The sequence below is a fragment of the Phyllostomus discolor genome, chromosome 3 (assembly GCF_004126475.2).
Source record: "Phyllostomus discolor isolate MPI-MPIP mPhyDis1 chromosome 3, mPhyDis1.pri.v3, whole genome shotgun sequence".
Classification (NCBI taxonomy): Eukaryota; Metazoa; Chordata; class Mammalia; order Chiroptera; family Phyllostomidae; genus Phyllostomus; species Phyllostomus discolor.
Window position 1 is genome coordinate 89,243,731 of NC_040905.2, and position 18,964 is coordinate 89,262,694.

An 18,964-nucleotide genomic window follows, 5' to 3' on the forward strand; every position below is an offset into this window, starting at 1 on the left:
TTTGCTGTTGTGTTCTCTCTCGACCTGATGGCAGGAGCTCCTTCGTGTATGCATGTCCCCCCCCCCCTGCCCCGCACCCCTGTGCACCAGCAAGGCTGTCCTCAAGAGAGAGGAAAGACAAAGGCAAACCAAAATTACAAATTAGCAAGCCCAGAGGTTCTTAGAGAAACAGTGTATTCCATTAAACAACAGCAACAAAAAGTGTAATTTATGAACTTTGTTACCAAGAACTTCATAGCCACAGAGTATTTTTCTTTCTGTAAACCTGGGTCATTTCTCAGCCATGGGAGGACTCCCATCCCAGTCATGGCAGTTGGGGTCTTAAAACTGTGGAAGCGCCCTCCTCTCACCCTACCTTTGAGATTCAGGCCAGGCCTGGGTCCACAATGACTGCCCATCTGGAGGGCTTCCAGGTGACCACCAAAGCCCTTTGATTCGAAGCTGTGGGATTTCATGTCAAATTATAGTTCTGCCAAGTTGTCTGACCTTGAGCAATCGTTAACATCTCTCAACCTCAGCCTCCCTACCCATAAAGTGGTGATACAGGATTAGTAATTCCCATGAGATAGTAAAGCCCGGGTTTGCTTTCAGGCTTAGCACTGGCCCTATAATAGGCCTGGAGACCCTTACTAGGCCTGGGAACGATGTATGAAGGATTTTGCTAACAAAAAAAAATGGACTATTTCCAGAATACTTTGCTTAGAAAACTGGGGACCTCAGAACCCAACTGCTTAGGCATAACTCTTCATTTTGCCCAACACCCATTACCAGTGGAGTAGTTACCATGTGCCCCAACTCTGGAGGCAATAATGTGAAGTCCCAGGGTTCCCCGAGGTGTGTGAGAGCTACCCCGTGTGGAATAGTCAGTACAGATCAGTATGAATCATAAGGTTATGTTATTTAAGTTATTGTCAGTGCATAATTTATATGAAGTGTGGTAGGTGGAATAATCCCTCCCCTCAAAGATGTCCACGTCCTAATTCCCAGAACCTGTGAATTTTTCAGATGGGATTAAATTAAAGATGTGATGGGGAGAGTATCCCAGGTGATCCAGGGTGCCCAATATGATCACAAGGATCCTTACAAGAGGGGGGTAGGAGGGTCAGAGATGTAATGATGGAATCGTAGGTTGGAGGGCCACAAGGCCACAGATCCAAGAATGCAGGGGGCCTCTGTATAAGCTAGGAAAGGCAAGGAAGCAAGTTCTCTGTCGCCTCCAGAGGGAATGCCACCTGCCCGCTGAGACAGGTTTTGGACTTCTGGCCATAGCTGTGACAATCCATTTTTGTCGCTTACAGCAGCCCTCTTTGTGGCAATCACTACAGCAGCAATGGGAAACTAATACACTAGGTCAGCCCAGAAAAGGAAGAATGATCTAGAGCAGTGTTTTTCAAATCAACAAAGCCCATTAGTGGTTGTAAAAATCAATTTAGTAGGTCATGACGCATTTTTTTTTAAAAAATGAAACAAGAAAATAATAGATTGTGTATTACATGTACTAAGAAAGTATTGTTTCACAATACTTTTGTTTCAGATAGACAGAGGTTTGTACTAGGTCACTATATATATCACTGTGGTCCTGAGCAAAAACAGTGTGAAAACCACTGAGGGAGACAGAGTCAGTCACCTGAGGGGGTTCATGAGGAAGGGTGCTTGGACCATGCCTTGATGTGTCACTGCAAGAATAGCTAAGTGTGCCAGGCACCAAGGTAAGCAACTGACAGGCATTAACTGCTCACACCAGCCTTGTAGGGTTGGAACTGCTACTGCCACATATTAAAGATGACAAAACTCAAGTCCAGAGGGGGCGTGACAGCCTATGTTGGAACCATGACAATCTTGAGGGCCCCAGCCGTAAATGGTAAGCATGCACCCGACTGGGCGAGGGCAGGGAGTGGAGCTACAGCAGTGACCAAGCTGTTCACCCATGCTCAGGAGCATGAAGGATGTCACCGGAACCGATGGGAGAGGACCCCTCTGATGATACCTTGTGCAGTTTCATCATAGACCTTGTAGGCCACTGACTGACACATAAAACCGTGTGGCTTGGGAAGGGGTGTGCTGCAACAGGGTGCCAGCCCCAGCAGAAGGCCTGCCCCTGAGCCACAGCCAGGGGTGTGGAATGCTGAATGTGTTCTGAGGCTCGGCCCTGGTGGACATCTGCCCTCCCAGGCTTCGGGCACCTTACCTACATGTGTGGCCTTACCTACATGTGTGGAGGAGGCACAGGGTTTCCCCTCTTCCCTTCTGCCCACAGGGATCAGGTGGCAATCCCTTTATCTCAGGGACATAGACCCATGGTCCACATCAGGGGTGGGCACACATTGAGATGGAAGGAGAACATGCTGGGCTTTTCTGGGAAAGGTTTTGTCCCTGGTGTCCCACTGCCTTGGCCAGCCCACCGTGACCTGAGCCCAGAGGTCTGGAGCATGGCTGCCCTCACGTGGCAGGAGGCAGTAAGGCCAGTGCAGTGAGGAGGAAGGAGCAGAAGGTCCAAGAACCCTAATGACCTGGAGATACTGCCCTAGCCCCTGCCTGGCTGCCCTCCTCTGAGTCAGCCAGCCCCGAAGCCTGGGTGTATAGCTGCATTGCTCAGATACCTGAGAAGGCCAGAGAGGAAGGGGAGTGCAGCCTCTTCTCCCCAGAGCACCCCAGGGGAAGGCAGCTTCCAGGAAGGAACAGAAAGCTCTGGCCTTGTTCTCAGAACTCCAAATGAAATTATTCCACCCCCAGGGCCCCCTCACCCAAGAAGTGGCCTCACTTCTTAGGCTTAGAAAACTGTCCCCCAGCAGAGCCATTTCAAACAACACGCCTGCCACTTCCTAGTGAGCTGTGCTCTCCCACCCATTGGTCCTCCCTCCCACAGACCACAGGCCTGTGAGGGGACAGCAGTGCTTGCTATGAGTCAGCCTCACTTACAGATGCAGAAACCAAGGCACAGATGGGAAGTTATTTGCCTGAAGTTACACTGCAGAGGAAGTGGCAGAGCCAGGATGGGGTTCAGTTTTCTAACACCACTTGTTCATTCATGCATTCAGTCACTCCGCAGACATGCACTGAGTGCCTCCTGTGTGCCAGGTGCCATTCTAGGCACCTGAGAGAGCAGAGTGAGCAACACAAACATGGTTTCTGCTCACACTCTGCTTCTGAGTCATCCTGTCATCAAGTCAGGCTGCCTCCGATCACTTTTCACAATGAGGAAAAGGGAGCCCAAGTATGCATATTTGTCAGGATGCTTTTAGTGATGAATAACAGGAAAACTCAACTCAAACCAGCTTAAAAAACAGACTCCTTATTAGCTCATGTATCTAAACCTCTGGATGGAGCAGGTTGGCTTAGGTGGACCAGAGGTTGACCAGGATTCTGGCCCTTTCTCTGGGATTCTCTCCATCTGAGTTCTAACTGGGTCGTCTGGCTTCCTTTGTGACTGTTCCACTTTTGTGTTCAGATTCATGAGATTCATGCAGCTCACCCGGAAGGGGCTTCTTTCCCCTCCATCATATTCCAAAGTCCTGGCCTTTGCTTTGACCTGGCTGTCTGAGGTCACAAGTCCAGGTCAGGGAACACCAGGAACTGAATGGGTTAGAGCACTCAGTGCCCTCACCAGAGGGGGATGTCAGCCCCACCTGGGGTAATGTCCTGGGCAAATACAAAGCTGTGGAGGCGTGGAATGGAAGCCAGAGCTGTCACGGGTGCCCCATTGATGCAGACACCAGCCCGCAGTGTCTGAGTCATTATGGATGAAATGAGACATTCACATGGACGACGGAGTCTGGTGGAGGACAAGGGACAGCATGACTTTTCTCTCAAGGGGAGCAAAAGCCTTGGCCCTTGCCATGACAGGCCTTTATTGGGTTTCTCTGCCCATTACATGATGGTCCTCATTTACTATGCACAGGTTCACTTTAGGTGGTTACCTTTTACAGAAAACAAAGGAGCCAATGCTGAAAAGGGATATTTGCAAATGAAAAGGCTAAAGTGGTTGAACCAGTTACACTCATCCTTGGAAGGATTTTAGGAAGTTACTTTGCAGTAAATGTCCTCAATTCAGGGTGAGGGAGTTTTTTAGCCAGAGCAAGAGCAAAGCGGCGTAGGTACATGGCAGGCCTGATTCCCCATGGGAGAACCTATCTGTGAGCGTGGGTCCTGTGCATCTCAGAGTGGGAACTGGGCCCAAACCACGCAGAACAGTCTCCTACACCCCATAGCTGTCCCCTCATAACTGCCCTTGTCCCCACGGGAAGGGGGTTGCTGGTACAGACCATCTGAAACTTTTTTTGGTTAGACTAAAGCCATCACCAGGATTTGACAAGGTTACATGGGGGGCCCTGGTAACTGCCCCTCAGTGTCTCTTCAGAGCCAGGAAGGCTCAGGATGTTACAAATCTTAGCTAAAGTTTAGTGAACACTCTGCTTGATACTAGAAGTGCTCTGTGTTTAGAGACATTTAATCCTGCAGGAGTGGAATTCAATGAAATAGGAGCTGGGGCTGGTGAGCACAGGATGGGAGTCCAGTGGACACCTCTGACCGGGAGGGGATCAGGGTGAACATTAGCTAAGAAGCTCAGCCACACCTGCAGGAGAACTGAAGTAGGTCAGGTGGGGAGAGGGTGGAGGAGCATTCTAGGCAGAAAGAACAGTACCTGTCAAAGCCCCTAGGTCTGGACCTCCAGAGACCATGGAGTCCCCACACCCCAACCCGCCCTTTGCTGCTGCTTGCTGCCTGGCTTCCTTTGTGTGAAATGAGTCAATCCTAGGGAGAGGGGCCAGAATTGAGAGGGTGCAGGGTTTTCAACAAGGTCTCCTCCATTTGTCAGGCCCCCAAGCAACATGTCCAAGGATGAGACAGAGGATAGAAATGGAAAACCCCTGGGGTCCACCTGGCCCAAGATCCAAATTCAGGTGGCTGCAAAAGGAGTGAAGCAGTCTGCAGTGGAACAAAGATGCAAGAAATCAGCACTGAGAGAAAATGCCGGGCCAACCAGAGTCAGCCAGGGCGCGGGTGTGCACTCCAGCCCTAGCCCCCTCCCCAGCTTGTAGTGTGGACGCTTAGACTCGGGGAGTTGAGGGCGGGGCTGGCAGCCTCAGCGACACCCTACTGCACTTTTGGCGCCCAGCGTTTTACCAGCTGGTGAAGGACGCGGCGGTCCCTGCGGGCTGGGGACCGAGTTCTGCAGAGGATCCCTAAGTTGCTGGGTCACACACAGTTGGTATGAACCCAGAGCCCGCCCCGCTCTTGGTGTGGTGGTGGTAGGAGCTGGGTGGGGGACATGCACCTACCAGACTCCCGTTTCCCGCCAGCTTGCTGCTCAGGCTGCGCACCCCTTTCTGAGCCTCAGTTTCTCCATCATAAAGTGGTGAGAAGCGGTGGCAGGTAGTGTCTGGGTGGCTGGGCCCTCACTGTCCCGAAACCCCGCCGTGTGGGCGGGGCCTTGGACCACCGCCCGGAGCCCCGCCCCCGCCCGGAGGCGCGGTGGCCGCCAGGCCCCGCCCTCCGCCCACGAGGAAGTGGCTGCGGGTCCCAGAGCCGGTTCGGCGCGTCGACTGCCCAGAGTCCGCGGCCGGGAGCCCCGAGGTGAGGGGGCGCGAGGCGTTGGTGCCCCCCAGATGCGGGGGTCTGGGGAGCCGCCTGGAGACGAGGGGCGCTTGAGAGGCCGCGGGGATGAGCGGGGGCGCGGGGAAAGGACCAGGGGAGGGGGCCTGGAGGTGCAGGGGGGACCTTCCCGGATGTGTGGGGGCGCCTGGGGGTGAAGGGGCCCGGCGGTGAGAGGGCACGGGGCGCGGGCGTGCGGGTGGCGGGCCCCGCCGAGGAGGACAGCGCAGGGTTCCCCGCAACCGGCGTCCTCGGGGTGGCCGAGCCCCCGGCCCGTGCGCCCGCGCCTGCCCCGGCCCCCGCTCCCCCATGTCCGCGACGTGGCCCCGCGGTCGGCGTCCCCCGTTATTTCGGCCGGCGACGGACCCACGCCCAGTCACTTCCCCTCCATCCTCCAGCCTTCCGGGTTGCTCCAGCGGGAAATGAGCTGGCGTCCCCGCCCCGCCCCCTTCCTCCCCGCCCCCTTCCTCCCCGCCCCAGCCGGCCCCCTGCCCCCGGGGCTAGGGCCGAGGGGTCCCCACTGGCGGAGCCGGACCCCGACAGACCCGGCCGGACGCCGGGCCTCACGGGCGGGGCGGGGCGGGGACCTCGGGCGGTGACAGTGATACGGTGATGACTTGTGCGAAGCGGCAGGGGAGCTGGCTCCCCCACCGTCTGTCCGTTATTCCTGGCTGTCCGCAGGCTTCCCTCACCCGGAGGTCGGGACTTCCCGCCCGCGAAGGCGGCCCCTTGCCTGAGAGGTCTCAGGGGCCGGGTAAGAGTGCCCGCTTCTTCCTTCACTGGCTGATGCCCTAGCAAGCCACCTAACCTCTCTCTCCTGGCCTCAGCTTGCCTTATCTGAAGTATGGGCACCTTTCAAGTCCCGAGGCTAAATGTAATTATGTGTGTAAGGCACTTGACAATGGGCCAGGCACACACAAAGTGTAAAATGAGCGCTGCTATTGTCGCTGCTGTTATAAGGCCTGCCCACAGTTACCAAAGTGTCGATCCCGGTGAGGCTAACCGGAGCTTTGGGGTCAGAATCTGCTTGCCTTGTAAGAGCTGTGTGACTTTGAGCAGATTTTGGCCTTTATCCAAGCCTCAGTCTCCTTCCGTACAAAATGAAGTTTAAAAAGAAAACTTCTTAGGCTTGCTTTATATTTTTTATTTTTTGAAAGTGTAAGCAGGACCTCATAATTTTATTATTTTTTTATTGGCTTGCTTTAGAGAGAATAGAATGTATGTAAAAGTTCTGGGAGACCTTGGACATTTAGAGATGGCAAGTAAAGTTAGTTTATTACATATGTGTTTGTAATAGTTAAATACAATCCATGTTAATATCATATGTTCTTATTCCATATCTGTAGTCATCTGGATTTTTTTTTACTCTGTCCCCATTACAAAGAGGGTTATTATGGATGTGTTCGCTTTAAAAAAGTCAGAGGTTATTTTCTTAGCACTAAAATGAATTTATGTCACCAAAGAGTGTTAACAATCTTTTTTAAAAGCATTTTTAAAATATTGTATTTATTTATTTTTAGAGAGAGGGGAAGGGAAGGAGAAAGAGAGGGAGACAAACATCAGTTGCCTGTGGTATTTGCCCAGACTGGGGACAGAACCCACAACCCAGGCAAGTGCCCTGACCGGGAATTGAACTGGCAAGCATTCACTTTGCGGGAGACACCCAACCAACTGAGCCACAGCAGGAGAATAGTGTTAACAGTCTTGACTTCCTGCTCTTGTCATTCTGTTCTCTTTTTTACTAACCCAGCTGTTGAAGTAAGCATTATCACATTGCTCTTCAGAAAGACTGAACAAGTTAGCAACAAGTGAGAATTTCTCTACAGCCTTGCCAGCATTGAGTGTTATGTGGTTTTGATTTTTGTTTTGTTTGAGTTACTTTAACTGGGGCTTTATGGTGCCTTATGATTGTTTTCATTTTTGTTTCTTGACTTAACTTTCTTTGCCTGATTTGTGACTTCAAGAGCAGAGTTGGGGAGAAGGGATTGGCTGGCCTGCTTGGGGTGGCAAAGGCTGCTCCACATACAACAGGAAGTTGAGTAATTGCTTAGCATGCTGCAAAATGGCTTGCGGGCAGCTCTCTCCAGCCAGCCTCTGAGCTGGGTGGGGACTTCCCTGAGTGCCTGTAGAGCGGAGATCCTTGCTCCAGGCCGCTCTTGCTGGATTGGCCTCAAGTACAGCCAAAAGTCTGGAGTTAGAGACGGCTGGGCAAGCTTCTCTGAAAATAAGAAAAAAACCTACAGTGCATGCCTTGTCCAGCCCCAGGCTTTTCTGGATGGAGACATGAGGAAAGCATTGTCTGAGGGCATCCAGCCAGCATAGACAGAGCCAGATTTTGAACCCAGCACTGTAAGGAAGGAGCCCAGAGGCCTGAAACCCTTGGCAGGGCAGCCTGAGGCTTCACCTGGCTTACTTTGCCTCAGAGAGGAGCTATATTCTCCCCATTTCTCAAAAGTTCCTCTGGACTGTGGGTTTCCAAGCTTTTCCGATCATTGATCCTATCTGGAAAAAAATTTGAGCACATGCTCTCCAGTAAATATTTATAAATGGCATCCACGTGCCACTGAGGTCATATGGCACATCCCTTATAGACCATCCCCTAAGACAGGCATGAAAGGATATGATTCATTCATTCAACCACATTCAGGGGATATTTATTGAGCACTTACCATTTGCAAGGTACTCCAATTGGTGCTGGGGATACATCAGTGAACAAATAACCCATGGGGCTTATGTCCACACCCTGGTGCATGGTCTTTGGCACCCCCTGGATGGAAACTCACGCCTCACCTTGGAGACCCATACCCCCTTCTGGCCCCCATGTCATTCTTTGCCCTCACACCCCTAGCCATGGATGCTCCTGGGTCCAAGTACACTGAGCATCTGCTGTGTGTGGACGTAGGGGAGGTGCTGCTGGGACCACAGAGATCCTGGTTCCAGGCTGGGGACAGCAGGGATTTTCAGGCTTTGGCCCATGTTCCCCCAGTCTCATTCAGTTTCAGAGGTGATGGGGGGCTAGGGGCACAGAGCCCCGGTTGTGGACTCCAAGTCCCAATGCCAATCCCAGGGCTCCCTCCTCTCCTTGTCTTTAACTGTAAAATGGGCCCAAGGGTGCTGGCTCACAGAACCATGTGACAAGTGGGTGGGTGTCCTAGAGGCCACAGCCTCAGCCTGCCATTGTCTCTACCAGGAACCATCACTGAGGCAACACATGGGCAAAGGAGTTCTGACAGCATTTTCCTCAGAAGGAGGTTGACTGGCAGTCAGCCCATCTCCCCATCTCTGTAGGTAGAGGTTCTCCTGGGAATGATCAGGTCCAAGTTCCCGACGTGGGTGGCCCAGTGTAAAGGCTGCTTCCCTGGGTCTGACCGCAGGGACAATCCAATGATTCCGGAGCTAGGAAGCTACAGTGGCTAGAGAAGCCCCTCCGCTCTCTAGGTTCCCACTTCCTAGCTAGTAAGTGGGGGTTGGGAGTCATTGCTGAGGCCCTGCTGGTTTCAGTTGCTTTGCAGAAGTTATGAAAAAAAGTTAAGAAAAAAGGGAAATGCATCTTGCCCACTCCCACTGCCTTCCTCCATACCCTCTGTCCCCCTTAAGTTGCTGGTTCAGTCACCTAGGAAGTATTTCTGTCTGAATTCATGCTAAAGGGTGCATGACTGCTCATCAATGTAGTCTGAACCTCCCTCCCCTGCCTGTCCCACTGTGCATGTGGCCATCTTTACCAGCCCCTCCCTCTCCCACTTGACAAACTTTGGGTCCCAGGAAAAAGTGGCAAGGGCTCCCTAAGTCCTCTTGGTTACATGGCCTCCTAGTAGGGGGGCCACTGTCCTCAGCTGACCCAGACTCCCATCTTAACTGCCTGGAACTCTGGAACATCATGACAGACAGGCTTTTCCATGACTGGACAATCTTGCCAAGACCTTGCAAGGGGTGGAAATGCCTGGCCACATGGCAACTCTGTGACAGTTGGAGCTGGGGAGTTGGGTTCTGCTGTCCAGGGGCCCTCATCCTCACCCTGGGCTGCAGCCACAAGGCTTCTTCCCTCTGGGCCTCCTGGGACTGAAGGGGTCAGGGGTGGCTGGCTTCCACTGGACCCCAGGGTTTTGGAAGTGAGTTCTGGCCTTAACCCTGCCCCTGCCCTGTTAGTAGTGACCTTGGGAAATGGGAGTGGGCAGATGAGCACAATTTAGCAGTCAGGCCTGGAGCTCCCACTCCTGAGTCATCATCTGTAGTGTAGACAGTGATGACACCCTGCTCCAGCAAAACTGGATCCCAACTCCGGCCCAGTGCAGATGCACTGGAAGCTTGGGGGAAATCCCCATGAGGCCTGCTGACTTGGGCTGACAGCTCGGTCGCCACTTCCGGGGCTTTGCTCTGCACAAAGACCTTATAAGGAGAGAGGCTGGGGAGGCAGCCATTGTGGGAGCAGTGTGCTTGTGTGAGTGCAAGGCTGAGTGTACATGAGTATTTGAGGCCTGAGCCTGGACTGCTGAGGAAGTGATATTCACTTTGGTCTTTACAGATGAGTAGGAAGTTGCTGAACAGAACAGGGATGGGCATTGAGTGGCTGGAGAGAATGGGTCACAGGTGTGAAATGTGAACAGAACTGGCCCTGAAGGTACATGAGGTACCTCCCCAGGGAGCAGTCTTCCCTGCAGAGACAATAGCATGTGTGAAGGCCAGTTCTGTATGCCCCAGGCACAGAGATGGCTGAGGGCACCAAGCTCCACAAGAAGAGCTGGCAGGGGGCCTCGCCCACCCTCACAGCTAGGAGTGAGGGGGTGGCTTGACAGGGCAGTTGCTGGGAGGAGCCAGCCAGTCCAGGGCAGAAATGTGCAGACCTGGGTGAGGTGGGGTGAGAGCAAAGGGAGACTGTGGGTGACCCACCTAGATGTGCACACCACCCCTCCTCAGGCCACCCAGCTCCCCTGCAGCTCAGCCAGTGGTGGGAAGAGGCTGGGGTGGGACGACAGTGGCTGGCCCCTCCCCAGGCAGGATGCCAGTGGCTGTTGCTGCTGCCCGTCCTGAACCTTCAGTTCTGGGCTCAGTCCCCCTTCTCCAGGCATCTAGCTGCCCTCTGGACTCTCCTTCACCTTCAGGCTTATTTATTTTTAGAGAGGGAAGAGAGGGAGAAAGAGAGGGAGAGAAACATCAACCTGTGGTTCCCTCTCATGTGCCCCATACTGGGGGACCTGCCCCCAATCCAGACCCTGACTGGGAATTGAACTGTGAGCCTTTGGTTCACAGTCCGGTGTTCAGTCCACTGAGCCACACCAGCTAGAGACTCAAATGGGTTTTCTTAATGAGAATGGAATTTGTCTGTCTGCCTGTGTACCTCCTACAGGTGCCTACAGACCAGCCCCCTCCCCTCCCCTATATCCTCTCTCCACCTGGAAGAGAGTGGGGAAGACCAGGGCTCTGGAAGTGGAGCGCACTGGTCTCCATTCTACGTGGGTGAGCTCTGTCTGTGAGGAAACTGAGGCACAGATAGATGACAGGTGATGGCCTGTCTGGTGCAGGGTCCCAGAACACCCCACTCACAGTAGTGGCTTTAGCCACACCCCTGTATCCCTCACTCACCACACCATTCTTTGTTCCCTAGAGCCTCAGAGTGAAGCAAGGCACCAGGCCAGAGTTGGGAGGCAGGGTGGCCCCCGCTGCCCTCCTATGAGGTCAGCTGGGGCCTGGTCTGCAGCAGGGGCAGGGCTGACTTGGCTCCTCCTTCTCTTGGGCACAGGAGCTGAGGAGCCATGGCCTACCACAGCTTCCTGGTGGAGCCCATCAGCTGTCACGCCTGGAACAAGGACCGCACTCGTGAGTGCCCTCAGTCCCACAGAGCACATGTGGGCATTAAAACAGCCAGGTGCCCTGGACTGTGGGCTCTGTGGGGGCCGGCTGTCCCCCTCCTTCATCCCCAGTCCTGGGTGCTTAGGAGGGAGGGGATGAGCAGCTCCAGGACCAGCAGGGGCAGCCAGGCCAGTGGGCACTGAAGGGTGGAGATGAGAGCAGGACCTGTGCAGGCTAGGCTGTAGGTGCAGGGGCTCCTGGGCTGGGGAAGGGGCTGGGGGTGGGAACCAAAGGCATAACCTGCAAGGGCAGGCAGTGAGATGAGCTATGAAGACCAACACATGGGGTAACAGAAAACAGTGGAGGCAGAGGTGCTGGTTTAGAAAAGGTAGCTGGGGAAGGCCTTTTGAAGGAGGTGACATTTGTAAAAGAACCTAAAGGAAGGGAGAGAGGGACAGGTGCAGAGGCCCTGAGTTGAAACAGCAAGGAGACCGTGACTGGAGTTGAGAGCAGAGGTCATGAGACTGCTGCATGGACGTCCACGTTGGTACAGGTGGAGGGTGGCCAGTCCCTGGGGAAGGGTCACATGGGGGCCCAGCAGGGCCTGAAGGACTTCAGGAGACCCCTGTGAGGCAGAGGAGTCCGAGTCTCAAAGGACAGTGTTGCCCAGGTGGCCTGTGAAGGGAGTTCCTGGCAGAGGGGAGTCATGAGGGTGGGAGGGAACCTGAGAATGCATGCATCCTCCAACTCGCCACACCCCTCTCATCTTTCCTGCAGAGATTGCCATCTGCCCCAACAACCATGAGGTGCACATCTATGAAAAGAGCGGGCCCAAATGGGTCAAGGTGCATGAGCTCAAAGAGCACAACGGGCAGGTGACAGGTGGGTCAGGCTGGCTGGGACTGCCCTCCTGAAAGGAGGTAGGGGGTTGGCGTGGCCAACCAGGGCCATCCACCCACATTCACTGTGTAGATAAGGATAGTTTGGGTTGTAAGTAACACAGCCCTGATTCAAAGTGGCTTAAGATATGAAAGAGTTATGTTGGTTCCTGTTACTGTAAAACTCAGTTTTGGGGTTTTGGGAAAGGTTTGATCCACCAGCTCCGCATCACCATGGATGCTTTGCTTTTCTGTCTTTTGGCTTGGCCTTCCAGCATGTTTGGTGATAGCTGTGGGAGCTGTAACACCCTCAGTAAGCTCTAGTAGCATCTCCAAGAGCAGCTTTCATTCAGATTGTGACCTCTGGAGCCCTCCTACATGGACACTGTAGAGTCAGCCACCTCTACTTAGTTCACTTCAAACTGGTGTCCCCCTCCCCATCCCACAGGCATTGACTGGGCTCCTGAGAGTAACCGCATTGTGACCTGCGGCACGGACCGCAATGCTTACGTGTGGACCCTGAAGGGCCGCACATGGAAGCCCACGCTCGTCATCCTGCGGATCAACCGGGCTGCTCGCTGTGTGCGCTGGGCCCCCAATGAAAACAAGTTTGCTGTGGGCAGTGGCTCCCGTGTCATCTCCATCTGCTATTTTGAGCAGGAAAATGACTGGTGGGTGCCTGGGAGGGGCCTAAGTGGGTTGTGAGGTACCCTGGGCTACAGACCAACAGGTGGTAGGACTAGAGTGTCCCAGAAAGCACCAGGCGGGGTTTTGGGCCCCCTGTTCACACGACCCTGGGGAAGTGGGTCCTCTCTGGACCTTGTAGGTGAGGCGAGGGGATCTGCACACCACTGGGTGCTCCCACAGCCCTATTTCAGTAATGGGCACAGGCCACTCTAGGCTGCCTCTATGGCAATCAGATTAAGCTCTGCACATATATTGGCTGTGACTTCCCCACGGTTCCTTGGACTGGGCATCTGTTGTCCGTACTTCACAGATACGCAAAGTAAGGCCCTGAGGCAATGCCACTTGCCCAAGGTACCCAGACACAAGCTTCCAGCCACCTCATAATCTTCTCCCCTGAGTCTCTGAGGGCACAGGCCAGGCCGGAGCTCAGGCTGGATTCTGGGAGACCCATGATCAAATCCCACTCTAGTCAGCAGCTTTGCTGAGCCTGCCTGGGTTGTGAGGTTTAAAAGACACCAGGGATAGAGTTCCCACAAATTGCTGGCCTGAACTTGGCCCTGACAAGTCCATGGGCTGACAGTGTCCAGACCCCTCCCTCTTGGGACCTCAGTGGTCTGAAGGGCCCAGTGGGAACCTGGAGTTCCTGGGGTACTGAGGCCAGTGGGTTTCCCACCTGTCTGTCCCTCTCTCCCCTTACCTATCTGACTGTTGTATCCAGGTGGGTGTGCAAGCACATCAAGAAGCCCATTCGCTCCACCGTCCTCAGCCTGGACTGGCACCCCAACAATGTGCTCCTGGCTGCAGGCTCCTGTGACTTCAAGTGCCGGTGAGAGGGTGGGGCCCTGGCATCTATGCAGGAACAGGGATTGGAAGGTGAAGGGGAGCCCCCTCCTGGGAGCCCCACACCCTGCCTTCCAGACCAGCTGCAGACCAATTCTGCTGCCAGCAGAATGACCTAGGGCCTCATTCAAGCATCTGTGAGGTTTTGCTCTTTCGAGAATCATCAGTGAGTCCTGTCCCCAGCCCTTGGAGAGTCTTAGCCTCTTTCTACCTCTTAATGTCAGCAAGGTTTCTTTCCTAGGACTTCCTTTCCTGCTTCGTTAGAACCTCCCACCTCTTCAGTTTCCCTCCTTCTGTCTGAAGGAAAATGAATGGTTGTGCTTTTCCGCACTGGCATATAAATGACTGATAAGCTGGGACAGACCCTGCCTCATTATCTTAAGGCCTGGAATGTAGTCTTCAGTAGCCACTGGCTGTTTTTACTTCTGGGTTTAGCAGCCCCGAGTCTCCCCAGGCCTCCAACTCCCAGTTCCAGGGAGATGGCCTGGGTCTCTGAAGCTCCACCTGGGAAATGAGGCTACCGCAGGCTCTGGAGGTCCCTTTGGAGGCCCTGGGCACAGGAAGGATGATGTCCTGATGAGGCTCTATTGGTGGGTAGGGAGCTGGTTTGTTGGCACCCTGATCTATCAGTTGACCCCATGCTGCCCCTGGAGAGAAGAGGATTAATGTGTGAGAGAGCAGCGAGGGGCAGAGTAGAGCTGCCAGGACAAGGGGCAGGATTGGTTCAAGGTGCAGAGTAAGAGGGAGGAAGGGCACCTAGGGGCTGGCTGTGGAGTAGTGGCCAGTATGATGGAGACCAGGCCACCCCTTGGTGGCATGTCACCAATGGATGGTCAGTCCTCAGGTAAGGTAAGGGTCCTAGAAATTCGCAGGACGGTGAGCTGGGAGACCTCTTGGGCCCACTCCATTGCACAGAAAGGGCACTAAGTCCCAGACTTGACTGCGTATGAATATGCAGGTCTTAAAAAGCTGGCTCTGGTACCATGAGCTCCTAGCTAGGTGCTCTGACCATACCAGGCTGCTTTGAGAAAGGGTGTCTTGTTGGGGCCCTTCTCCCACTCTCCAGTCACCTTTTTGCGGGGGTGGGGTCCTCTGTGGGCAGGATCTTCTCAGCCTACATAAAGGAGGTGGAGGAACGACCAGCACCTACCCCGTGGGGCTCCAAGATGCCTTTCGGGGAGCTGATGTTCGAGTCCAGCAGTAGCTGTGGCTGGGTGCATGGTGTCTGCTTTTCAGCCAGCGGCAGCCGTGTGGCCTGGGTCAGCCACGACAGCACCGTGTGCCTGGCCGATGCCGACAAGAAGATGGCGTGAGTACAGGCCGTCCAAGGGGAGGACAACAAAGACATAGAGCAGGAAGGGGCTGGTGTGGCTGATATCTCTCTCTCACTCAGAGTCGCGACTCTGGCTTCTGAAACACTGCCACTGCTGGCCCTGACCTTCATCACAGAAAACAGTTTGGTGGCTGCGGTAAGGAAGGAGGGAAGGAAGGATGCGGTGGCCATTTAGGGCAGGTCTCCCAGTGAGCCCAGAGATGCCCAGGCAGTTATATCCACTTGTTCACTCCTTCCCTTCCTCCCTTCACTCCCTTTCCCTCTCCCGCCCTCCCTCCCTTCCTCCCTTTTCACCCAACCGTCCACCCATCCTTTCATCTATAGATCTGTATTGATCAAAATAAGTTGCATTATGCTATGGTAACAAAAAGATATCCCTAAAGGCAGGGACTTACTTGCTCACTTTATATGCCCAGTGTGGGTGTTGTGAGGGGGCTCTGCTCAGTGCAGGTGGAGCTTTGTCACCAACATGCTCCCCCAACTGCCATGGAGGAAGAAGGGGGAAGTGTACCACATGCCCTGGATGGACCCTAACATCTCTGCTTACTTTATTGGCCAACAGAAATGACGGCTACACCTAACTCAGAGTGGGTGTGCGGGGGAGTGCAGTTCTACCATGTCTAGAAGGGCACTACTGCTCTCCCTCCTTCTGCCTACCTGTCTCTCCAGTCCCTTTTCACCCCCCCCCCCACCACCAAACATAACGGGACTTCCAGAAGGAGAGCAAGGTTGTTTGACCTAGAGAAGATATAGCTGTGGGGGTCTCTTCCAGAGCAAGTGTAACCTGCTGATTAGGACAGAAGGCCCCTGGGCTCCTATAGGAGGCCCAAACAAGCCTTCTTATCTAGTCACTGGCCTTGCTGAGGTGGGAGCTGCCCCTATATGCTCACACCTAACATCTGGTCCCTCTCTACCTGGGGTTGGCCTGGCTTTGTCCACAAGCGGGTATGAGCTTCCCCATAGCTCCTCCACCCAAGTCCTGCATCTAGCCACAGGGGTCACCAGACTCATGGCCCAGTGTCCCTTGGTGGCATGCCTTGGTTCCAGCTTCAGTTTACCTTTGCAGAAAATGGGGGTGCTGTGCCTGCCCTCAACCTATGCTCAAATAGCCCCCCTCACTCACCACAGGGCCACGACTGCTTCCCAGTGCTTTTTACCTACGACGGTGCTGCAGGGACGCTGAGCTTTGGTGGGCGGCTGGACGTGCCCAAGCAAAGCTCACAGCGTGGCCTGACAGCCCGTGAGCGCTTCCAGAACCTGGACAAGAAGGCGAGCTCCGAAGTGGGTGTGGCTGGAGTGGCGCTAGACTCGCTGCACAAGAACAGCGTCAGGTGAGGGTGGGCCTGGGGTCAGGCCGGAGCTCGCTGCCCAAAAAGAGGCAGGTGAGGGTGGGCCTGAGGAGCAGAAAGGGGGGTTGGGTGGACCTGGGAGCGGCTGATCTGGACTCACCCCAGCAGCATGAAGGCTCGAGCACAGATACAGGGACCCAGATCGACCTTTTCAGGTTGCATAAAAATAGCATCAGGTGAGGGCAGAGCAGCCAGCCTCTGCATTTGTAGGACATGGCTGTGTGGGGATCGTCATAGGCCTGGGGCCTGTAGTTCTCAGCAGGGGGTGGGGGGTGGCCAGGCAGTGACCAGCTGGCTTATGAGCGGGGCCGTAGCTGAAGTGGGCCTAGCGCTGGAAACTGGTCACCTGGTAGCAGAATTAAGGGTCAGGCTATAGCCTTGAGGAACTAGGGTAGGACGAGGGGAAGACCCTCCAAAACTTCCAAATCCTACCAGCCACATGCGTCCAACCCATGGCAAATAGAGGAAAAAATTGTGGCAAGACTTTCCAACCGAGCCAGTTCAACCTTCCTGTGGCTGCCGAGTCCAGTGTTGTCTTCAGACCAAACACCTTTGCCAGGCTTTCAAAGCTCTTCTGAACTGTATCCTCGATCTCCCACCCCCATCCTTTACTTTTTTCCCATTGTGCCACCCTGCCATCACTACACATTCCCTAGAAACATACCCTTCATGCCCTGCCCAAGCCTTTGTGTCCTGTTCCAGTTGTCCGAGCTGCCACGTGCACCTTTCACATTACTGCTGTTCCTAAAGCAGACTTGTAAAGCCCCCACACAGCCTGTCTTCTAGGCTCTCCTTTAAAGCACACCCCAGCACTTGTCCCTGAAGTCAGGGTAGTGTGGACTTGAGTCCAAGCATAGGCCGGAATCCATAAAGGCTTCATCCTCTTTGCAGCCAGATCTCGGTGCTCAGTGGGGGCAAAGCCAAGTGCTCACAGTTCTGCACTACTGGCATGGACGGCGGCATGAGCATCTGGGATGTGAAGGTAAGGCTCCCCATCCCCACCCTTCTCCCTGGCAGCCACCCTGGATACCCTGTCTTTCATTCCTGCAGGAGAAAGGCACTTTGATGGAATAAGGGTGGCGGGGATGAGAGGCAACCCCTTGACTCACCTGCAGCCCACCTGGGCTCAGCAGGCTCTGGAGCAACTTTTAGGGCTGGGATTCAACCCCAGGTCTACTGGACCCCAAAGACCAAGTTTTCAGTCCTCTGCCTGGCTGGGGTGGGGCAAGGGCAGGTGAGGGCCAGGTCCCTGCAGGTAGGATATCTGCAGGACAGCTGAGAACCACTCTGTTCTGTTCACCTCCTTCCAGAGTTTGGAATCAGCCTTGAAGGACCTCAAGATCAAATGACCTGTGAGGAGAATGGCCTCATCCCAGCTGCTGGGGAAGGGATCAGGGAAGCTAAAGCTTGCTTTGCTCAATGTTTCTAGGGTACCATTTTGGGTACCCACAGGGGAAAGGGAGGGGAGTAGTAGGAAGCTTTTCTTACCTATTTGAAGGAACATGTGCCTTTTTCTTGAACAAATACTTTTCATTTATTGTAAAAAAAAAATGTCCCCCAAAGCACTCTGCTGGTCATGAATTGCTTCAAAAACTGGAGGTTATAAAAATATAACTGTAGACATGCTTGCCTGTGTTTGGAAGAAGTTAGTTTTTGTATGAACATAGGTAGCTTATTTTTCTTGCGAGTAAAATTGATCGGTAAACCCAACAGCCTTCCCCCAAATGGTTCCTTTGCCACTGCAGTCTAGCCTGGAGACTGCGAGGACCAAGTCTTTCCTGTTAGCTATTCAGTGGTCAGATTCTTAAACAAGTGGTTGTATGTTCCAGGTTGCTTCTGGGCTTTAATGTCAATTTTTTCTGCTCTACTTGATGTTCGCAGTGGGTTTCTGGTAAATGCTCATTATTTTTTAAGACATCTTTTTCCTTATTTTATTCAGGGGGTTATTTTTGTTTAATCACATACTTTTTTAGTTACCTACTTATATAAGTCATGGTTTTTGTTTTTTAATCTAGATAATGAATTTTCTGTAGGCCAGGGTGAGCTACAGATGCTGGCAGCTGTGGTATCCCTCCTGGGGTGCCCAAGGCTGTTGACTTCCCACATACTCAAGCCCAGGGGTGTGGCAGAGATCACTGGGAATCGGGCTGGCTTCCATCTTTGCTACTAAATCCTGTCTGACCTCAGGTCAAACCCCCCACTTGGCACCCAGTCACTGATCTCTGAGGACCACATGCAAAAAACACTGCCGTTCATGAGGCAGAACTGGCAGTGTGGCCAAACCTGCAGGCAACCCATGTGATTGTACTAAGCCCCAGTGTCCTTGCTGCCACCCCCACCATACTGGATAGTAAAGACTGAATGGGGTGTTGCCTGGCAGTCATATGGGTATCAGCTATTGGGATGCTTCCTCCCAACACTGAAATCCTGAGGCTGTGACCACCAGGGGGCACCTGGAAGACAGGACAGGGAGGTCCAGTACTGATGCCAACCTGCTG

General features: G+C 53.8%; 1 protein-coding gene across 1 annotated transcript; it reads left to right on the plus strand.

The window, feature by feature from the left end:
* The first annotated feature begins 5,419 nt into the window (after positions 1–5,419).
* Positions 5,420–18,172, plus strand: ARPC1B (actin related protein 2/3 complex subunit 1B). The gene is made up of 10 exons (XM_028520197.2): positions 5,420–5,574; positions 11,330–11,406; positions 12,157–12,261; positions 12,706–12,928; positions 13,663–13,770; positions 14,887–15,093; positions 15,178–15,253; positions 16,246–16,448; positions 17,358–17,448; positions 17,777–18,172. The coding sequence occupies exons 2-10, from the start codon at positions 11,343–11,345 to the stop codon at positions 17,813–17,815; spliced, it is 1,116 nt and encodes a 371-aa protein (XP_028375998.1). The 5' UTR covers positions 5,420–5,574; positions 11,330–11,342; the 3' UTR covers positions 17,816–18,172.
* Positions 18,173–18,964: the final 792 nt, after the last annotated feature.

Excerpts from the sequence above, each read along its gene's own strand:
- ARPC1B (XM_028520197.2), top strand. The coding sequence starts at position 11,343 with ATGGCCTACCACAGCTTCCTGGTGGAGCCCATCAGCTGTCACGCCTGG. Across the intron at positions 11,407-12,156 it reads CTGGAACAAGGACCGCACTC|AGATTGCCATCTGCCCCAAC; the intron begins GTGAGTGCCCTC and ends TCTTTCCTGCAG. Across the intron at positions 13,771-14,886 it reads TCCTGTGACTTCAAGTGCCG|GATCTTCTCAGCCTACATAA; the intron begins GTGAGAGGGTGG and ends CTCTGTGGGCAG.